Source organism: Varanus komodoensis, unplaced genomic scaffold (genome assembly GCF_004798865.1).
Source record: "Varanus komodoensis strain SLA01 unplaced genomic scaffold, ASM479886v1 scaffold145, whole genome shotgun sequence".
Classification (NCBI taxonomy): Eukaryota; Metazoa; Chordata; class Lepidosauria; order Squamata; family Varanidae; genus Varanus; species Varanus komodoensis.
Genome location: NW_025335425.1, coordinates 294,622 through 308,692, shown reverse-complemented (window position 1 = coordinate 308,692; position 14,071 = coordinate 294,622). Strand labels below are relative to the sequence as shown.

Below are 14,071 nucleotides of genomic sequence, written 5' to 3'. Positions count from 1 at the left end.
CATTCCCCCATCATGGCTTTCTCTCTTGCTGACCTTCTGAGCTGGCCCTCTTGGTGCACATTTTTGGCAGAATCGATGCCTCTCACATCATGCAGCCCCAGCTGGATGACAAGACTAATGTTATTCTGACTTGTAAAGATGGCACTCATAAGAGATGGCCTGAGCTGAACCTCCAGGGGGCTGCAGGGAGCTCCACAAAATAGAAAACAGCCAAATAGGGAGCAAACGTGTGCTTTGGACCAAATTCTCTCCGTAAAGAGCCAATTCTTTATATTTTTTATTTATTTTATATTGTTAATTTTAATTTTATATTGTTATTTTTGTATTTTATTGAATTTTATTGTGTTGTAAGCCGCCCCGAGGCTTCAGCAAGGGACGGCATAGAAATGTTCTAATAAATAAATAAATAAATAAAATTCTGCCTGGCAACAGCAGCAATGCTGAGGAAAAACACAGCAAGCATGTATGGTTGCCCCATCAGAGCTAATTACAGTGCACACAAATAGAAAGAGTATCTCACTCCTGGATCCTATAAAGGAGCAGCATCAGGGAGTTCCCAGGTGCATGTTTTCATCCACATGCCACGGAGCCAAATGTTGGGAAAGCTACAGAGGTGTTGCACCTTTGGGACCTTATAATTATGGAAATCACAAGGCTGGATTGCTGCTGTTGCTCAGACTCAAGGGATCCCCTCCCGCAAAATGCCACCTCTGAGTCTGTGTTGTAAACATGGGTTTTGGTAGCCCCATGAGGTGCTGCCTTGCATCCAGGCACAGAAGGAAAGTCTCACATAGGCTTCCTATGCCACCGAAAGCTTAAGAGACGCTGTATGGCAGGGCAGGCAGTCTTTGTGCCAGTGGTTTCTCTTCATCCCCACAGGTGAAGCCTTGGCCGCAGGCTCCATCTCTGTCTGGAGAACTGGTCAAGCCTCATTCTGGAAGGGGCACCTTCCTCTCCTCCTCATCAATCCTCCAGTTGCTCGAGAAGTAAGGAGGTGCTTGTGCCTGGCAGAGGCAGAATGAGGCTGCTGTTCCTGCTGCTGCTCCTCCCCGAGGCCTCCTGTGGTACAAGGAAGGCCAAATGTTCCTGGAACTGGGAAAGGAAGGGCCCTCAGCCACTGAATTATCACAGGCCAGGCAACTTTGTCATTGCTGCAGCTATCTCCACAATAAGTGGTCATTTTCTATCGTACACTTTCCAGAAGCCTGCCTTCAATCACCTGGCTGAGTGAGTCCTTTAGCTGTTTCACATGATACAACTACACCCCATGGGCACACAGGTATCTCAGGTTGACCTGGCATGCAAAGCCAAAGCACTTCCTTCCCAGTGGCTCATTTTTCATGCTCAAGGCAGTCAGAGAATGCACAGTCAGCACTGCCCAGGGTTGAAGTCCAAGGCGATTGGAGAGCCCCAAGTTGAAGACACTGCCCCATCGTTCACACTTCTCTCATATTCTGCCTTTAATCCCCATTTTAGTTTGAATGGTGGCACATGTTGAATTCCAGCACTGGAAGCTGCATCTGTGCTGTATTTGTTTTAAAATGTAGGAATGATATTGACACTGAAACCAGGAGTGCCTCCTCCTCCCAGAATACTCCCCACCCACAATGAAGAGGGGATATGCATTGGGGTTTCTGTCCTTAGACTGCAACCAGTGCTAGTGTGTGAAAAGCTCTCAAAGCAGGTTATAGGGATAGACACAGCTTCAACGGGCAACAGCTGAAGGATCCAAACCATCTTGTAGTTTCATGACAATGTGTTGGAAGGTGACCCATCTACACTTCTTTTTCTTAGGCGTGATTTCACAGAGTTCTGGAAGATCCTCATCTTCCTGTTTGCCATTAAGGAGATCAACCAGAATCCCAGGCTCTTGCCCAACATCACCGTGGGCTACAACATCTATGAGAACTATTTTGATGCAAGAATGACTTCCGAAGCAGGTGTAGACCTGCTTTCGACCTCTCAGGCCCATGTTCCCAACTACAAGTGTGGAAGACAAAATCAAATGCTGGCCATTCTTGAATCCTCTGACTCTGACAATTCCATTCAGCTTTCCAACATGATGGGCATCTACAAAATCCCGCAGGTGGGAGCTTTGTGGGAAGCAATTTCACACCAGGGCCCCGTTTGGCAATGATGGGTGAATCTTTTTCTTTTGGCCAGAAGTTCTGCACTTGAGGGTAAATCCCACCATCCATAGACTGGATTGTTTCTTCTCTTTCATATACATCTCACCCAAGAAGAAAAGGAGAAGGGGTGTGGGGCAATTCTCTTGGGCCATCTCTTAGAACCAAAACTGAGATCAAGTGTTGGGAACTTAGTTCCAGGATGGAAGCTCAGGAAATGTTTGATAGTTCACGCTATTGATGACACACTTTTATGAGTACTGAATACTTTTGATGCATCAATGGTTGAATTTTCAGTGAGTAGTAAATATTACTTCTTTGGGAAAGATGTTTCAATCAGCTTTTAAACTATTAATTGGTATTATCTCATGAGATGAAGACCAAACATTTCATTCTGAATCAAAATAATCCATCCATCTCTTCCTTTCCTTCCCAGGTCACTTATGCTTTCACTTCTCAGGTTCTGCCTGATAAAACTACCTCCCGTTTTCGTTACTCAATGGTCCCTGAAGATGGGATCCAGTACCCAGGGATTGTCAAGCTCCTGCTGCATTTTAGATGGACAGTGGTTGGTCTCCTTTCTCTGGACAGTGATAATGGAGAGAAGTTCATGAGCACAATGAAACCTGAGCTCCTCAGGAATGGCATTTGCGTGCTTTTTTCACTCAACTTCCAAAAACAGAGATCAATTCATGTGGACTTCAATTACGAGTCAGCAAAGAAGTTGATAGACATCAATGTCTTTGTTCATTTTGCAGAGAACTATGTCTGGTCCTATGGAATGGAGCTTTTAGAAGCAGCCATTGCATTTTGGATGAAACCCATTGCAGGGAAAGTCTGGATCACCACATCTTTGAGTGACTTAGATGAGGATTTGGCTTATACTACTGTTGATGTCCAGTATGTCGCCATGTATTTTTCCTTCATTCTCCCAACAACTAAATGGAGAAACACTATTCCCTTTTATGCTGCTATGCTTCAATTTATGAATGCATCATTCAAGTGTTCATATTCAAAGCATGTTAAGGCAGTGAAAGGGTGGACAAGATGTAGACAGAAGGAGAAACTGTGGGGAGTCCAGCAAGCGACCAAGGAGAGAATCCTATCTCTGGACAGCTTCTTCTCATACAACACTATCCAGGCTGTGGCCAGGGCTGTGGATGCAGCTTTTTCCTCCAGATTCAAGAGGATGCAGATGGAAGCAGGAGGCAGGCTGGGTGTTCAAAGGTTTCAGCCATGGCAGGTATTGCATTCCCCTTCACAGATATCTCTGTTGAACATTGCAATTAATTGTCCAGTTTCGATATCATTGCCTTGCATGGTGAATTGCAGAGATTGAGGTGAGATTTTGCATATGTTTGGGGGAACTGGAGAAATCCCTCTGCTGATCCTCTTTTTATCCCTTCACCTGGGATGTTCTATCCCTTGCTGGGATGCTCATGGCCCCTAGAGTTGTTTCACAGCATCCTGAAGCAGAATGTAGGAGGGTGAGGATGTTAGACAGCCTTGTTCAAATTCTTCAAGCTATTCCATTGACCAAATTTGGACAATATAATAATATAAACTCAGTGGTTCTTTGTGGTTTGCAATTGATTCATGGCTTGCTGTTGAAACATGGGTTGTTATTCTGTCTGAACTCAGCTGAAAGAACATACCATGGTGCACCACCTACTCTTGGCAACATGGCCATAAATCAGTAATTTCCTTCATGGGTGGTTTCTGGTGAACAAGCTCTGTCTTGTTTTCTCAGTTGGGCTCTGACCACACATTAATCCATCTTTCAGCAAGTCCATCCAGTTGAATGAGTATGTACTAGCATGTTTTGAGAACTTACTCAACATCTATGAGGTCTTCAGTGGAAAGATGCACTGCTTTAAAAAGAGAATGTCATTTTTACCATAGAATGCCAGGCTTTCCTTCTGCCATGATCTTGACTCAAACTTTCACCAGTGCATTGTTCCTTTGACGCATGATTGATAGAAAGCAGAGCGAAGGATAGAGCTGTAAGTGTTGAGGCTTAATTCAATTTTAAATTGAGATACTCTTCCAGGCACATGACAAACCAAATGTTTCCAATGAATCTTTCTGTGAGCCTTCTCAAAGGTAAATCCTATTGAGTGCAGTTGGATGAACTTCTAGGTCAGTTTGAGAAGGGCAGCTGGCTTCTGTTTGTGCTTTGTAAGGATTCTTAAAATATTTCCCTTGGCCTCCCTTTCCTTTCAGCAAAGAAGCTTCAAATCTCTGCTTCCTAAATTGCTAAAGCAGACCATGCAATAAAATTAGAATCCTTCTTCATTTTAAGAGACTTTCCCTAACACATCAATCCAGAACCAACCCTGAGTCAAGAGGGATAAACTGGGCAGGAAATGTGGCTTCTCGTTTCCCTCATTGCTATTGATTTCTCTGCTCTTCTAGCTTCACCCTTTTCTGAGAGACCCCCAGTTTCACAATCATTCGATTGATGGGGTGTATTTGGATGAAAACGGAGACTTGGCAGCCAACTTGGACCTTGTGAATTGGGTGAAGTTTCCGAATGAGACTGTTGTAAGAGTGAAAGTTGGGAGTCTGGAAAGATGGGGGCTGCCTGGTCCCAAGTTCACCATGCACCAAGTTCCCATTGCGTGGCCCAGATGGCAAGATAAGGTGAGGAAAGCCATCTGCTTCATTTCAGCATATTCATTGACCATCTCTTAACTAACATTATGTGTAACATGTGTATTAAACTGAGGCAATGAGAATAATTGGGAAAAAGTCAAGCAACTTCTGCTATACATGTTTCAGTTAAATTATGGAATCAGCTGAAATCTTAGAAGTTTTCTCCTAACTCTCCCCTCACCCTGAGCCCACAGTTTCTTCATCCCCAACCCACCTCCCTTGATGCTCCTTCTCTCTCACTCAGCCCCTGCCCCAGTCCAAGTGTGTGGAAAGCTGCCACCCGGGATTCTTCAAGGTGGCTCGGGAAGGAGAGCCCGTTTGCTGCTATGACTGTGTGCCTTGTGCAGAAGGGACCATCTCCACTTGGGAAGGTGGGTGAGTACAGAGGAAAAGGTAATGCCTGGGAGGAGAACAAAGATCCAACCAATATATGGGGTACATTTTCATTTCCGGCAAAGAATCCTGGATGGCCTGGTGGTTTCTAGAGCATCAAGCAGAATAGTCTTGGAATCAGTGCATGTACGTTGTCCTTTGCGGTGCTCTCTACCCCAGAACCCCTCATTCCTTCATTGCTTCAGCAGTCACTCTTTCATTTGGCCTGCTGTGCATCAGAGGTGTGTGTTCCCTTTATGGGCTACTTCTGGGAAGCACTCCATGCTCCCCCAACTGCCCCCACATCCTGCATCTGGAGCTCACCTATCCAGAACTTCCTCCACCTCTCATGCATGGTGTTTTGCCGTTACACCTGTTTCTCCTTCTACGGTAACAGAACAGATTGAAGTGAGCAAAATAAACAAAGTTGCCAAGGGAAGTACAAAAAACACGGCCCATATAATGCAGCCCCCAGAACCGATTCACTTCATATCTTCCCACACTCTATGAGAGTTTGCATAAAGGAAAAAATAATAATTATTCTATACATCAACAAACTTTCTAACCAGTCCAAATTCTAATGCTTTCCTTTTTCTATTCCAAACTCTCGTGGACTTCCATTTATCATGCTAAGCACAATAACATTTCCATTTGTCATTAAGTTCCTCTAATGGTCTTCTGTGTACATAATTAGTCAGCTTTGCCATCACTGCATATTCTGCCAATCTATTTCTCCATTCATCAATGCTGGGGGCTCCAGTGATTTCCATTTTGAAGCTATTCTGATTCTTGCTGCCATAGTCATATACTTAAGTAACTCTGGCATATTTTTGAATGCTCTCTGGCACAATATTCAAAAGTATGTTCTTAGGACTCATCAGAAACTTAATTTTAAGGATTTTCTGCATGTACAAATTTCCAGAATTTTTGTGTTATTTTGCAAGTCCACCATATATGACAGAAGGTCCCATCTACCCTTTTACATTTCCAGCATTTGGCATTGTAATACATATCTATTTTCCCAATATCTTTTATTTATTTATTATTTATTAAAACATTTCTATGCCGCCCCATTCGCCGAACCTCGGGGCGGCACACAACATAAAATATAATACATAAAAAAAAATTAACAATATAAAATAAGTCGCCCAGGCCAGATAATATAAGCAAATAATATTAACAATTAAAATGATGTTTAAATAAAAAGGTCTTTGCCTGGCGCAGAGAAACAAATAACAACAGCACCAGGCGGATCTCTCTGGGGAGCGCATTCCATAGATTGGGTGCCACCGCAGAGAAAGCCCTCCTCCGAGTACCTACACTCCTAATTTTTTTCATGGAGGGTTCCCGGAGAAGGGCCTCTCCTGCAGATATCAAGGGGCGGGCGGGCATATATGTATGTAAGTGCTCCTTCAGGTAACCAGGACCCAAGCCATTTACAGTTTTATAGGTCATCACCAACACCTTGAATTGGACCTGGACTTCAATGGGAAGCCAGTGAAGCTGACGGAGGACTGGAGTCATGTGAACATAATGCCCAGTCCCCGTCAGCAGCATGGCAGCTCTATTTTGAACCAATTGAAGTATCCAGACAGTCTTCAAGTGTAGCCCCACATAGAGCACGTTACAGAAGTCAAGGCGGGAAGTCACCAGCGTGTGTGTCACTGTTGCCAGGCAGTCATACTCCAGGTAGGGATGCAGCTGATGAATCAGCCGAAGCTGAAGGAAAGCGCTCCTCGCCACCGCTGTCACCTGAGCTTCCAATGAAAGCTCTGGGTCGAGGAGCACTCCCAGGCTGCGGACCTTGTCCCTAAGAGGGAGTGCAACCCCATTCAGGACTAAGCTCAATTCACCCTCTCCAAAGCCCAATCCGCCAACCAACAGGACCTCCGTCTTGTCTGGATTGAGCTTCAGTTTATTGTCCCTCATTCAGCCCATTACCTCAGCCAGGCACCGGTTCAGCACAGCCACTGCCTCAACTGGATTGGTAGAAAATGAGAAGGAGAGCTGGGTATCATCAGCGTACTGATGATTCCGCAGCCCACACCTCCTGATGACCTCTCCCAGCGGTTTCATGTAGATGTTAAACAGCAAAGGGGACAAAAGGAACCCCTGCGGTACTCCATGGCATAGCTGCCATGGTGCAGAGCCATAGTCCCCCAGCACCACCTTCTGTAATTGGCCATTGAAATAGGAGCGGAACCACTGCAAAGCAGTGCCTCTGACCCCCAATCCCACTAGCCTATCCAGAAGGATACCATGGTCGAAGGATACCACTCCCCCTGTCCTTCTCGCTGCACAGGTCATCGTACAGGGCGACCAAGGCAGATTCACTACCGTACCTGGGTCTGAAGCCGGACTGAAATGGGTCCAGATAATCAGTTTCATCCAACAGAGCTTGGAGTTGTCCCACCACCACCCGCTCTAACACCTTGCCCAGAAATGGAATGTTGGCCACTGGTCTATAATTAGTGGCCATCTCTGGATCCAGTGACGCCTTCTTCAGGACCGGTCGGACTACCACCTCCTTTAAAGGGGCAGGCACCCGAGCCTCCCTCAGAGAAGCGTTAACCACTTCCAAGATCCAGATCCCAATCCCGTGCTTGGAATTATTTATTAACCAAGATGGGCAAGGGTCCAATAGGCAAGTGGTGGGATGTACTCGTCCAAGCACCTTGTCCACATCATCAGGCTGCAATAACTGAAATTCATCCATAATTCTGAACCCGACGGCAGCATTGGTGTCTCCCCAGAACCCTCTGATTCACTAGTGGTGTCTAGCTCGTGACAAATCTGAGTGATTTTCTCCCTGAAATGCCTGGCAAAGTCGTCACAGCGGGCCTTGGAGGGTGGAACCAGATCTTTCTTAGGACCTGGATGAACCAGGCCTTGCACCACTCGAAAAGGCTCCGCTGGACGGCATTTTGAGGAGGCAATGGAAACAGAAAAAAACCTCTTTTTCACCGCCCTCACCGCCACAGCATAGGCCCGATATTGGGCTCTCCAGTGTGTTCGGTCAGATTCATCCCGTGAGCTCCTCCACCTACGCTCTAGCCGTCTCCCAACCCGCTTCATCGCCCGCAATTCAGGTGTATACCAAGGGGAAGAGTGGGCTCTGCCCAGTGGGAGAGGACGCTTAGGAGCGATTGTGTCCGCAGCCCTGGTCATCTCCCCATTCCACAGTTCGACCAGAGCCTTGACAGGAGCACCAGTCTTGTCAGCCGGAAACTCCCCCAGGGCCTTCAGGAATCCTACCGGATCCATCATGCTCCGGGGGTGGACCCACACAATCGGGTCTGCACCCTTGCAGAGTGAGAGGTCGCTCTCAAGCACAAACCTCACCAGGAAGTGATCTGACCATGACAGGGGAGTCAAACATAAATTCCTCACCCTCAGACCACCCTCTTCCTTCCCCGTCGAGAAAACCAGGTCCAGAGTGTGTCCACGTTCATGGGTCGGGCCGGTGACATGTTGAGACAGCCCCATGGCCGTCATGGAGGCCATGAAGTCCTGAGCCGCCCCGGTCAGACCAGTCTTGGCATGGAGATTGAAGTCCCCCAGGACCAACATCCTGGGGGTCCTCAACACCAGGTCTGAGAAGGTCTCTGTCAGCTCAGGCAGGGAGACTGTTAGGCAGAAGGGTGCACGGTACACCAACAGAATCCCCAATCTGTCTCGGTCGCCCAACACCAAGTAGAGGCACTCCAGCCCTGGTCTCAAAGGGACCGGAAGTCCCGTGAGAGAGATGGAGGCTCGGTAAACCAACGCGACCGCCCCCTCTGCTCCCCTCCAGGCGTGAACAGTGCTGAACCAGATACCCGGGCGGGCACATTTGAGAGAGGGAGACATCCCCCCCTCTCCCGCCCAGGTCTCTGTTATGCAAGCCAGGTCAAGTCATGGATGAGGGAAGATTTATTGTTGACCAACCTGGCATTGAGCAACAGCACCGTCAGGCCTGAGGGGCGGTTGACAAGACTACCTGGAACCCTCTGGCTGGGGGCAAAACCAGAAGGAGGGACAGGTGTCAACCATCTGTCCCTCCTTCTTCTACGTGGACACATTAAGCTCCCACCTCTGTTATGTCCATTGCCCATGACCACCCCAATGGTGGCGCCCCCACGCTCCCCAGGAAACACAAACGTCAACATGGCCATGGACGGCTCCATAAAAACAAATTAACACATATTAAAATATGATAAAATTATAAAAACAATTAAAAAACACTCCCCCTTCCCTAACATGGCCCTGGCGTCTTCTGTGCCCAGGGTAGTCCAGCGATGGTCGCAGGAGCGGCGTCAGCTGGCCCCCAGCTAGGTGGTACGCCCCAGTCCGGCGGCAGCAGCAGCAACAGTGACAGAGCAGCGCAGCATGGCCAGTGGACCAATTTAAAACATATCCCCTGGCCAGCCCAGCCCCCCGCTCGGCCCCCGCTCGGCTCCCAAATGGCGCTTTATGGGCTGCAGGGCCCTCCCGCAGCTCCGCCACAGCTCCGCCCTGTCCCAGCACGCCTCTCACCCGTGCGAGGGAGGCAGGCCGGAGCCAGGTCCTTGGTCCTGGGCCGGTGGTCCTGGGCCGGTGGTCCTGGCCTCTGGAGGGCGGCGTGGCAGCCGGTTGCCGAGGGGGCATCGCTGCAAGGCAGTGACACAATGGTCCGGGCGGCGTGGAAGGAGGTGGGCCAAATTTGGAGTTAATACCAAATTTCTCTTAATGCTTGACTAGCAGTGAGTTTAATATGAAGAAGTTCTCCTCTTGATGCCACTGCAGGGCATCTCCTCATGGACGCAACAGGGCAGGGTTGCTCAATCCAGAGGAGAATGACAGCAATGGTACTCCTGCATTTGGGGTGTGGGGAATTCAGACGTTCATAGGAGGGTTGTGAAGGTCAACCCAGGGTGGGTTCTTCAGCTGTCCATGCTGGGATTCTGAAATGGAAGAGGACTTGTGTGCTTTTATGAGGTCCAAGATGTGTGGAGGGATTCCAGGATAGTCTATCCATTTCTAACAGGTATGAGCAAGGCCAGTGAGGTAGGTACAGCTGAGAGTTTGAGTAATCCTCAAGCCCACCTTGTGAGCAAAGTGGCTGAGCAGTGAATAGAAACTGGATCATCTGACTCTCAGTCCCATGCACTGAAATTCTACCCCATGCATTACCTGCTGCCGAATTCCACCCCGCCCCACCACAGGGGAGGTGATGTGCACACAAGTGTGACCTTCTCTGTCCCTTCAGACCCAGGAACCCCACTTCAGGTCCCCCTCAGCTGTTATTCCTCAGGAGAATTCCGCACACATCTTCTTCCTCTTCTCTTCCACCTTGATGACCTCTGTGATATAGAATGCATTTGGAGCTTGCAGGACCTCTGGAGGGTTTTGCACACACCAAATCATCCACTCGGAAGGTCTTGCTAAGAGGATGGTGGTCAATGTTGAAAATGCAGGTTCCCTTGGTCAATTTGAGCTTCTTCTGAGAGAGAGATGTTAGACAGCCAATCTCTGTGACTCTTCTGGAAGAGATGAATGAGCACCTAATGTTTTTGAACCACCAGAGCCAGTCTCCTGTTGATTCCAGAACTTAGCAGGGTAAAGGAAAACAGCAGAGAGAGTTGCTGGCAGCAGCCATGCATTGCTGCATAGCATCCTCCTGTAGGTCCTTTTACAGTGACAGATCCAGGCATGATGACCTCCTCTTCATCTGTGGAGTAGAAGGGAATAGGCAGGGCTGCTGGTCCTGGGTTTGAGTGAGAAACCTACATATCTGTGCTTGAACAACCTCTTGAAAGAAGCCATAGACAGCTAGAGTGGCTTGTTTGGCCAGACTGAACCACCTTGGAGGAAGCAGTGAGCAGAAGGTCATGTGATATGACAACCATGATGGACAACCCACCAGTCTTAGTGAGATTGTGTAAGTTCAGTCATATTCTACAAAGGCATTATTTAGGAAATTCCTAAGATGGAATCCATTCTGTGTAATTCATTTCACCCTGGAGTATACAAACCAAGACTGGAGCATGGCACTCCTCCTCTTGGATTGTGGGGGAGGCAGTGGATTGACTGAACATGAACACCAGGAGTCTGCACTTCCTGCACTTCCAAGAAAACAAAATTCCTCCTTGCAGTGAGACACGGAAGGGATGGAGTCCATTCCAGGGTATGCTTGTCTTCAAAAGGAGACCAGTGGCAGCTCCTTGGCATTTTCAACTGAAGGAATTTATTCATGCATGCAGTTAAATACATATGGAGACACATCTTGGTCCACTTTCCAGGTGACTACATTGTTGGCTATCAGAATAGTTTTTGATAGCCAACTTATGGATGTTGGAGGAACATGCCCTACGACAAATCAGATGCTTCTCTTGCTTTCAACAGATGCAGAACATTGTCTACAGTGCCCAGAAGATCAGCATCCAAACAAGGCCCAGGATAAGTGCATCCACAAGGTCATCTCTTTCCTGTCCCATGGAGAAAGCTTGGGGACCTTCCTCACTTGTGTGGCTCTACTCCTTTCTGTAACCACAGGGAGCACATTAGGAATCTTCATAAAGTTCCGAGAAACTCCAGTAGTGAAGGCCAACAACCGAGACCTCTCCTACATTCTCCTCATCTCCCTCCTGTTTTGCTTTGCATCATCTTTCCTGTTCATTGGCCAGCCAAGAAACATCACCTGCCTCCTCCGACAAACAGCCTTCAGCATCATCTTCTCAGTGGCTGTCTCTTCTCTTTTGGCTAAGACCATCACTGTGGTATTGGCCTTCCTGGCCACAAAGCCAGGGAATGTGGCAAGGAGGTGGCTGGGGAAGAGTTTGGCCAATGCCATTGTCATCTCGTGTTCCAGTGTCCAGGTTCTCCTCTCCACCATCTGGCTGGGAACCAGTCACCCATTTGCTGACTCTGACAAGCAATCCCAGGCTGGGCAGATCATCCTACAGTGCAATGAAGGCTCTGTGGCCATGTTCTATGCTGCCCTTGGCTACATGGGCTTCTTGGCTGTTGTTTGCTTCACAGTGGCCTTCCTGGCCAGGAAACTGCCTGGGGCCTTCAACGAGGCCAAGCTGATCACCTTCAGTATGCTGGTCTTCTGCAGTGTCTGGGTGTCCTTCGTGCCCACTTACCTGAGCACCAGGGGCAAGTACATGGTGGCTGTGCAGGTGTTCTCCATCTTGACCTCCAGCGCGGGGCTACTGGGCTGCATCTTCTTCCCCAAGTGCTACATTATTCTAGTGAAGCCTGACCTGAACACCAAGGAGCATCTCATGATGAAGAGCAAGGAATACATCAAATCAATAACAGCTGAGGGCTGAACGAGGCTGAACAGTGTTGGCATGAACAGGCCATTTTGGAAGAATTTTGTTCATGAGGTGCCAGCATCTGAGACAGCCACAGGGCTCCATCGGCTGGCCAAGGAGCAGCATAGCAGCCCTAGTAGTTGGAGGATCAGTCTCCTAATCTACTGCAGCTTCCAGGGCTCTCATGTGCACATGGGAGGCCTGGAGGAAAATCTACATAACTGGTTTTCAAGCACTGCTCCATGGACCAGTGTAAATCCATAGAACATTTTCTGCTGGTCCATGGGGTGGGGGGGGGGCACATTCTGCTCACCATGGACCAACCCAGGGGCTGGCTGTGCTCCATCATCTCTTCCTTGATTGGCATTGCATTTGCATGGGTGTGCAAGTGCTGCCATGGGGAGGGGAGAGACAGCTCAGTGAGAGCTCATTGGGAAGCATGCCATGCCAATTTCGGCAGGCTGTTCTTTTGTTGGCATTTTTTGTTGCTTGTTTTCTGGTTGTTTTGGAGATTTTTCATTCTTTTGGTATTGTCGTGCATGATGCCTCGGCTGAGACGTCTACTCGCGAGGAAGAGACAGGAGTTGGCAGTGAGAGTTTGGCATTTGACCAAGGAGACTTATATTTGAGAACCAATGCTCAGACAGCCCAGCCACAGCCTGACTGTCTGGCTGCTGAGCAAGAAACCTCTCCTCCACCTCATCCCTTGGCCCCTGAGCACACAACCCCCCTGCAGACCAAGGGGGAAGTGTCTGAGAGAGTAGCTCCCTCTGTTTCCAGCCTGGACTGCCTGAGAAAGATGCACCCCCAGCTCCAGACTCTGAAGCTGCTGAACAGGATTCAGCAGAAGAATTAGCATCTGCCTAGGACAGAAAAGCCTTAATGAGAGAGGGCCAATTGCAATGAAGGAACAAAGCTCTGTCATGTCCTCAGGTGGAAAGACGAGACAGGAAGGTTTGATACCACATGCTGCTTTCGAAGTGAACTAAGAGGCAGCAACTGCACCGGCAGGGAGCTTGTTAGTAGAGCTTATCAGTTACGTCGTAAATCTTGTATAAAGTAGCAATAAAAGTTTATAGCTGATATACGGCCTGCTGTGAGAGTTAATTGAAATGTGAGATCACCTCATGACAGGTATTGTGATTGCAAAGCAATACACAGAGTACTGTATAATGTGTACAGTGTGTTTTGTTTCTGCCTCTGCTGTCCCTGAGGTGGTTTTCCAGTATCATTGCTCCCCAGCTGTGGAAAGGTGAAAAACCACTGCTACATAAAATCTGGCTCTTCCCTGCAGAAGCTGCTGGCAACAAAGTTCTCCAGACTTGCCACAGTGCTCCTTGTTCATTACCACCTTGACTCTTTAAACTTGCTCCAGTTTCTGGACCCCAGCTGGTTTCTTCACCCCTGCTTGCTCCTACTTCAGGTACCAACTCCTGTCTGCAATGCTTCCTTGCTTTCTTGACCCCTGGCTTGCTTGACTATTCTTCTGCCTCTTGGACTGGACTTGCTTGAGTCTTCCCTTCCCAACACTGACCTTGGACTTTTGGTTAAGGTTTGGAATGGACTTTGGACTCTAGTCACGCTGGCTGGGTTCTGGTGCTCATGTCAATTAGTCAACCACCGATGCACCAGATGTGG

The 14,071-nt window shown here is 48.2% G+C and overlaps 1 protein-coding gene across 1 annotated transcript; it reads left to right on the top strand.

The window, feature by feature from the left end:
- Positions 1–1,924: 1,924 nt before the first annotated feature.
- LOC123020226 (vomeronasal type-2 receptor 26-like) lies at positions 1,925–12,382 on the top strand (the record flags this gene model as incomplete). Its single annotated transcript, XM_044423664.1, has 3 exons — positions 1,925–2,086; positions 5,026–5,152; positions 11,517–12,382. Coding segments are annotated over exons 1-3 (1,155 nt in total), but the record flags the coding sequence as incomplete, so codon positions are not given.
- Between the last annotated feature and the right edge of the window lie 1,689 nt (positions 12,383–14,071).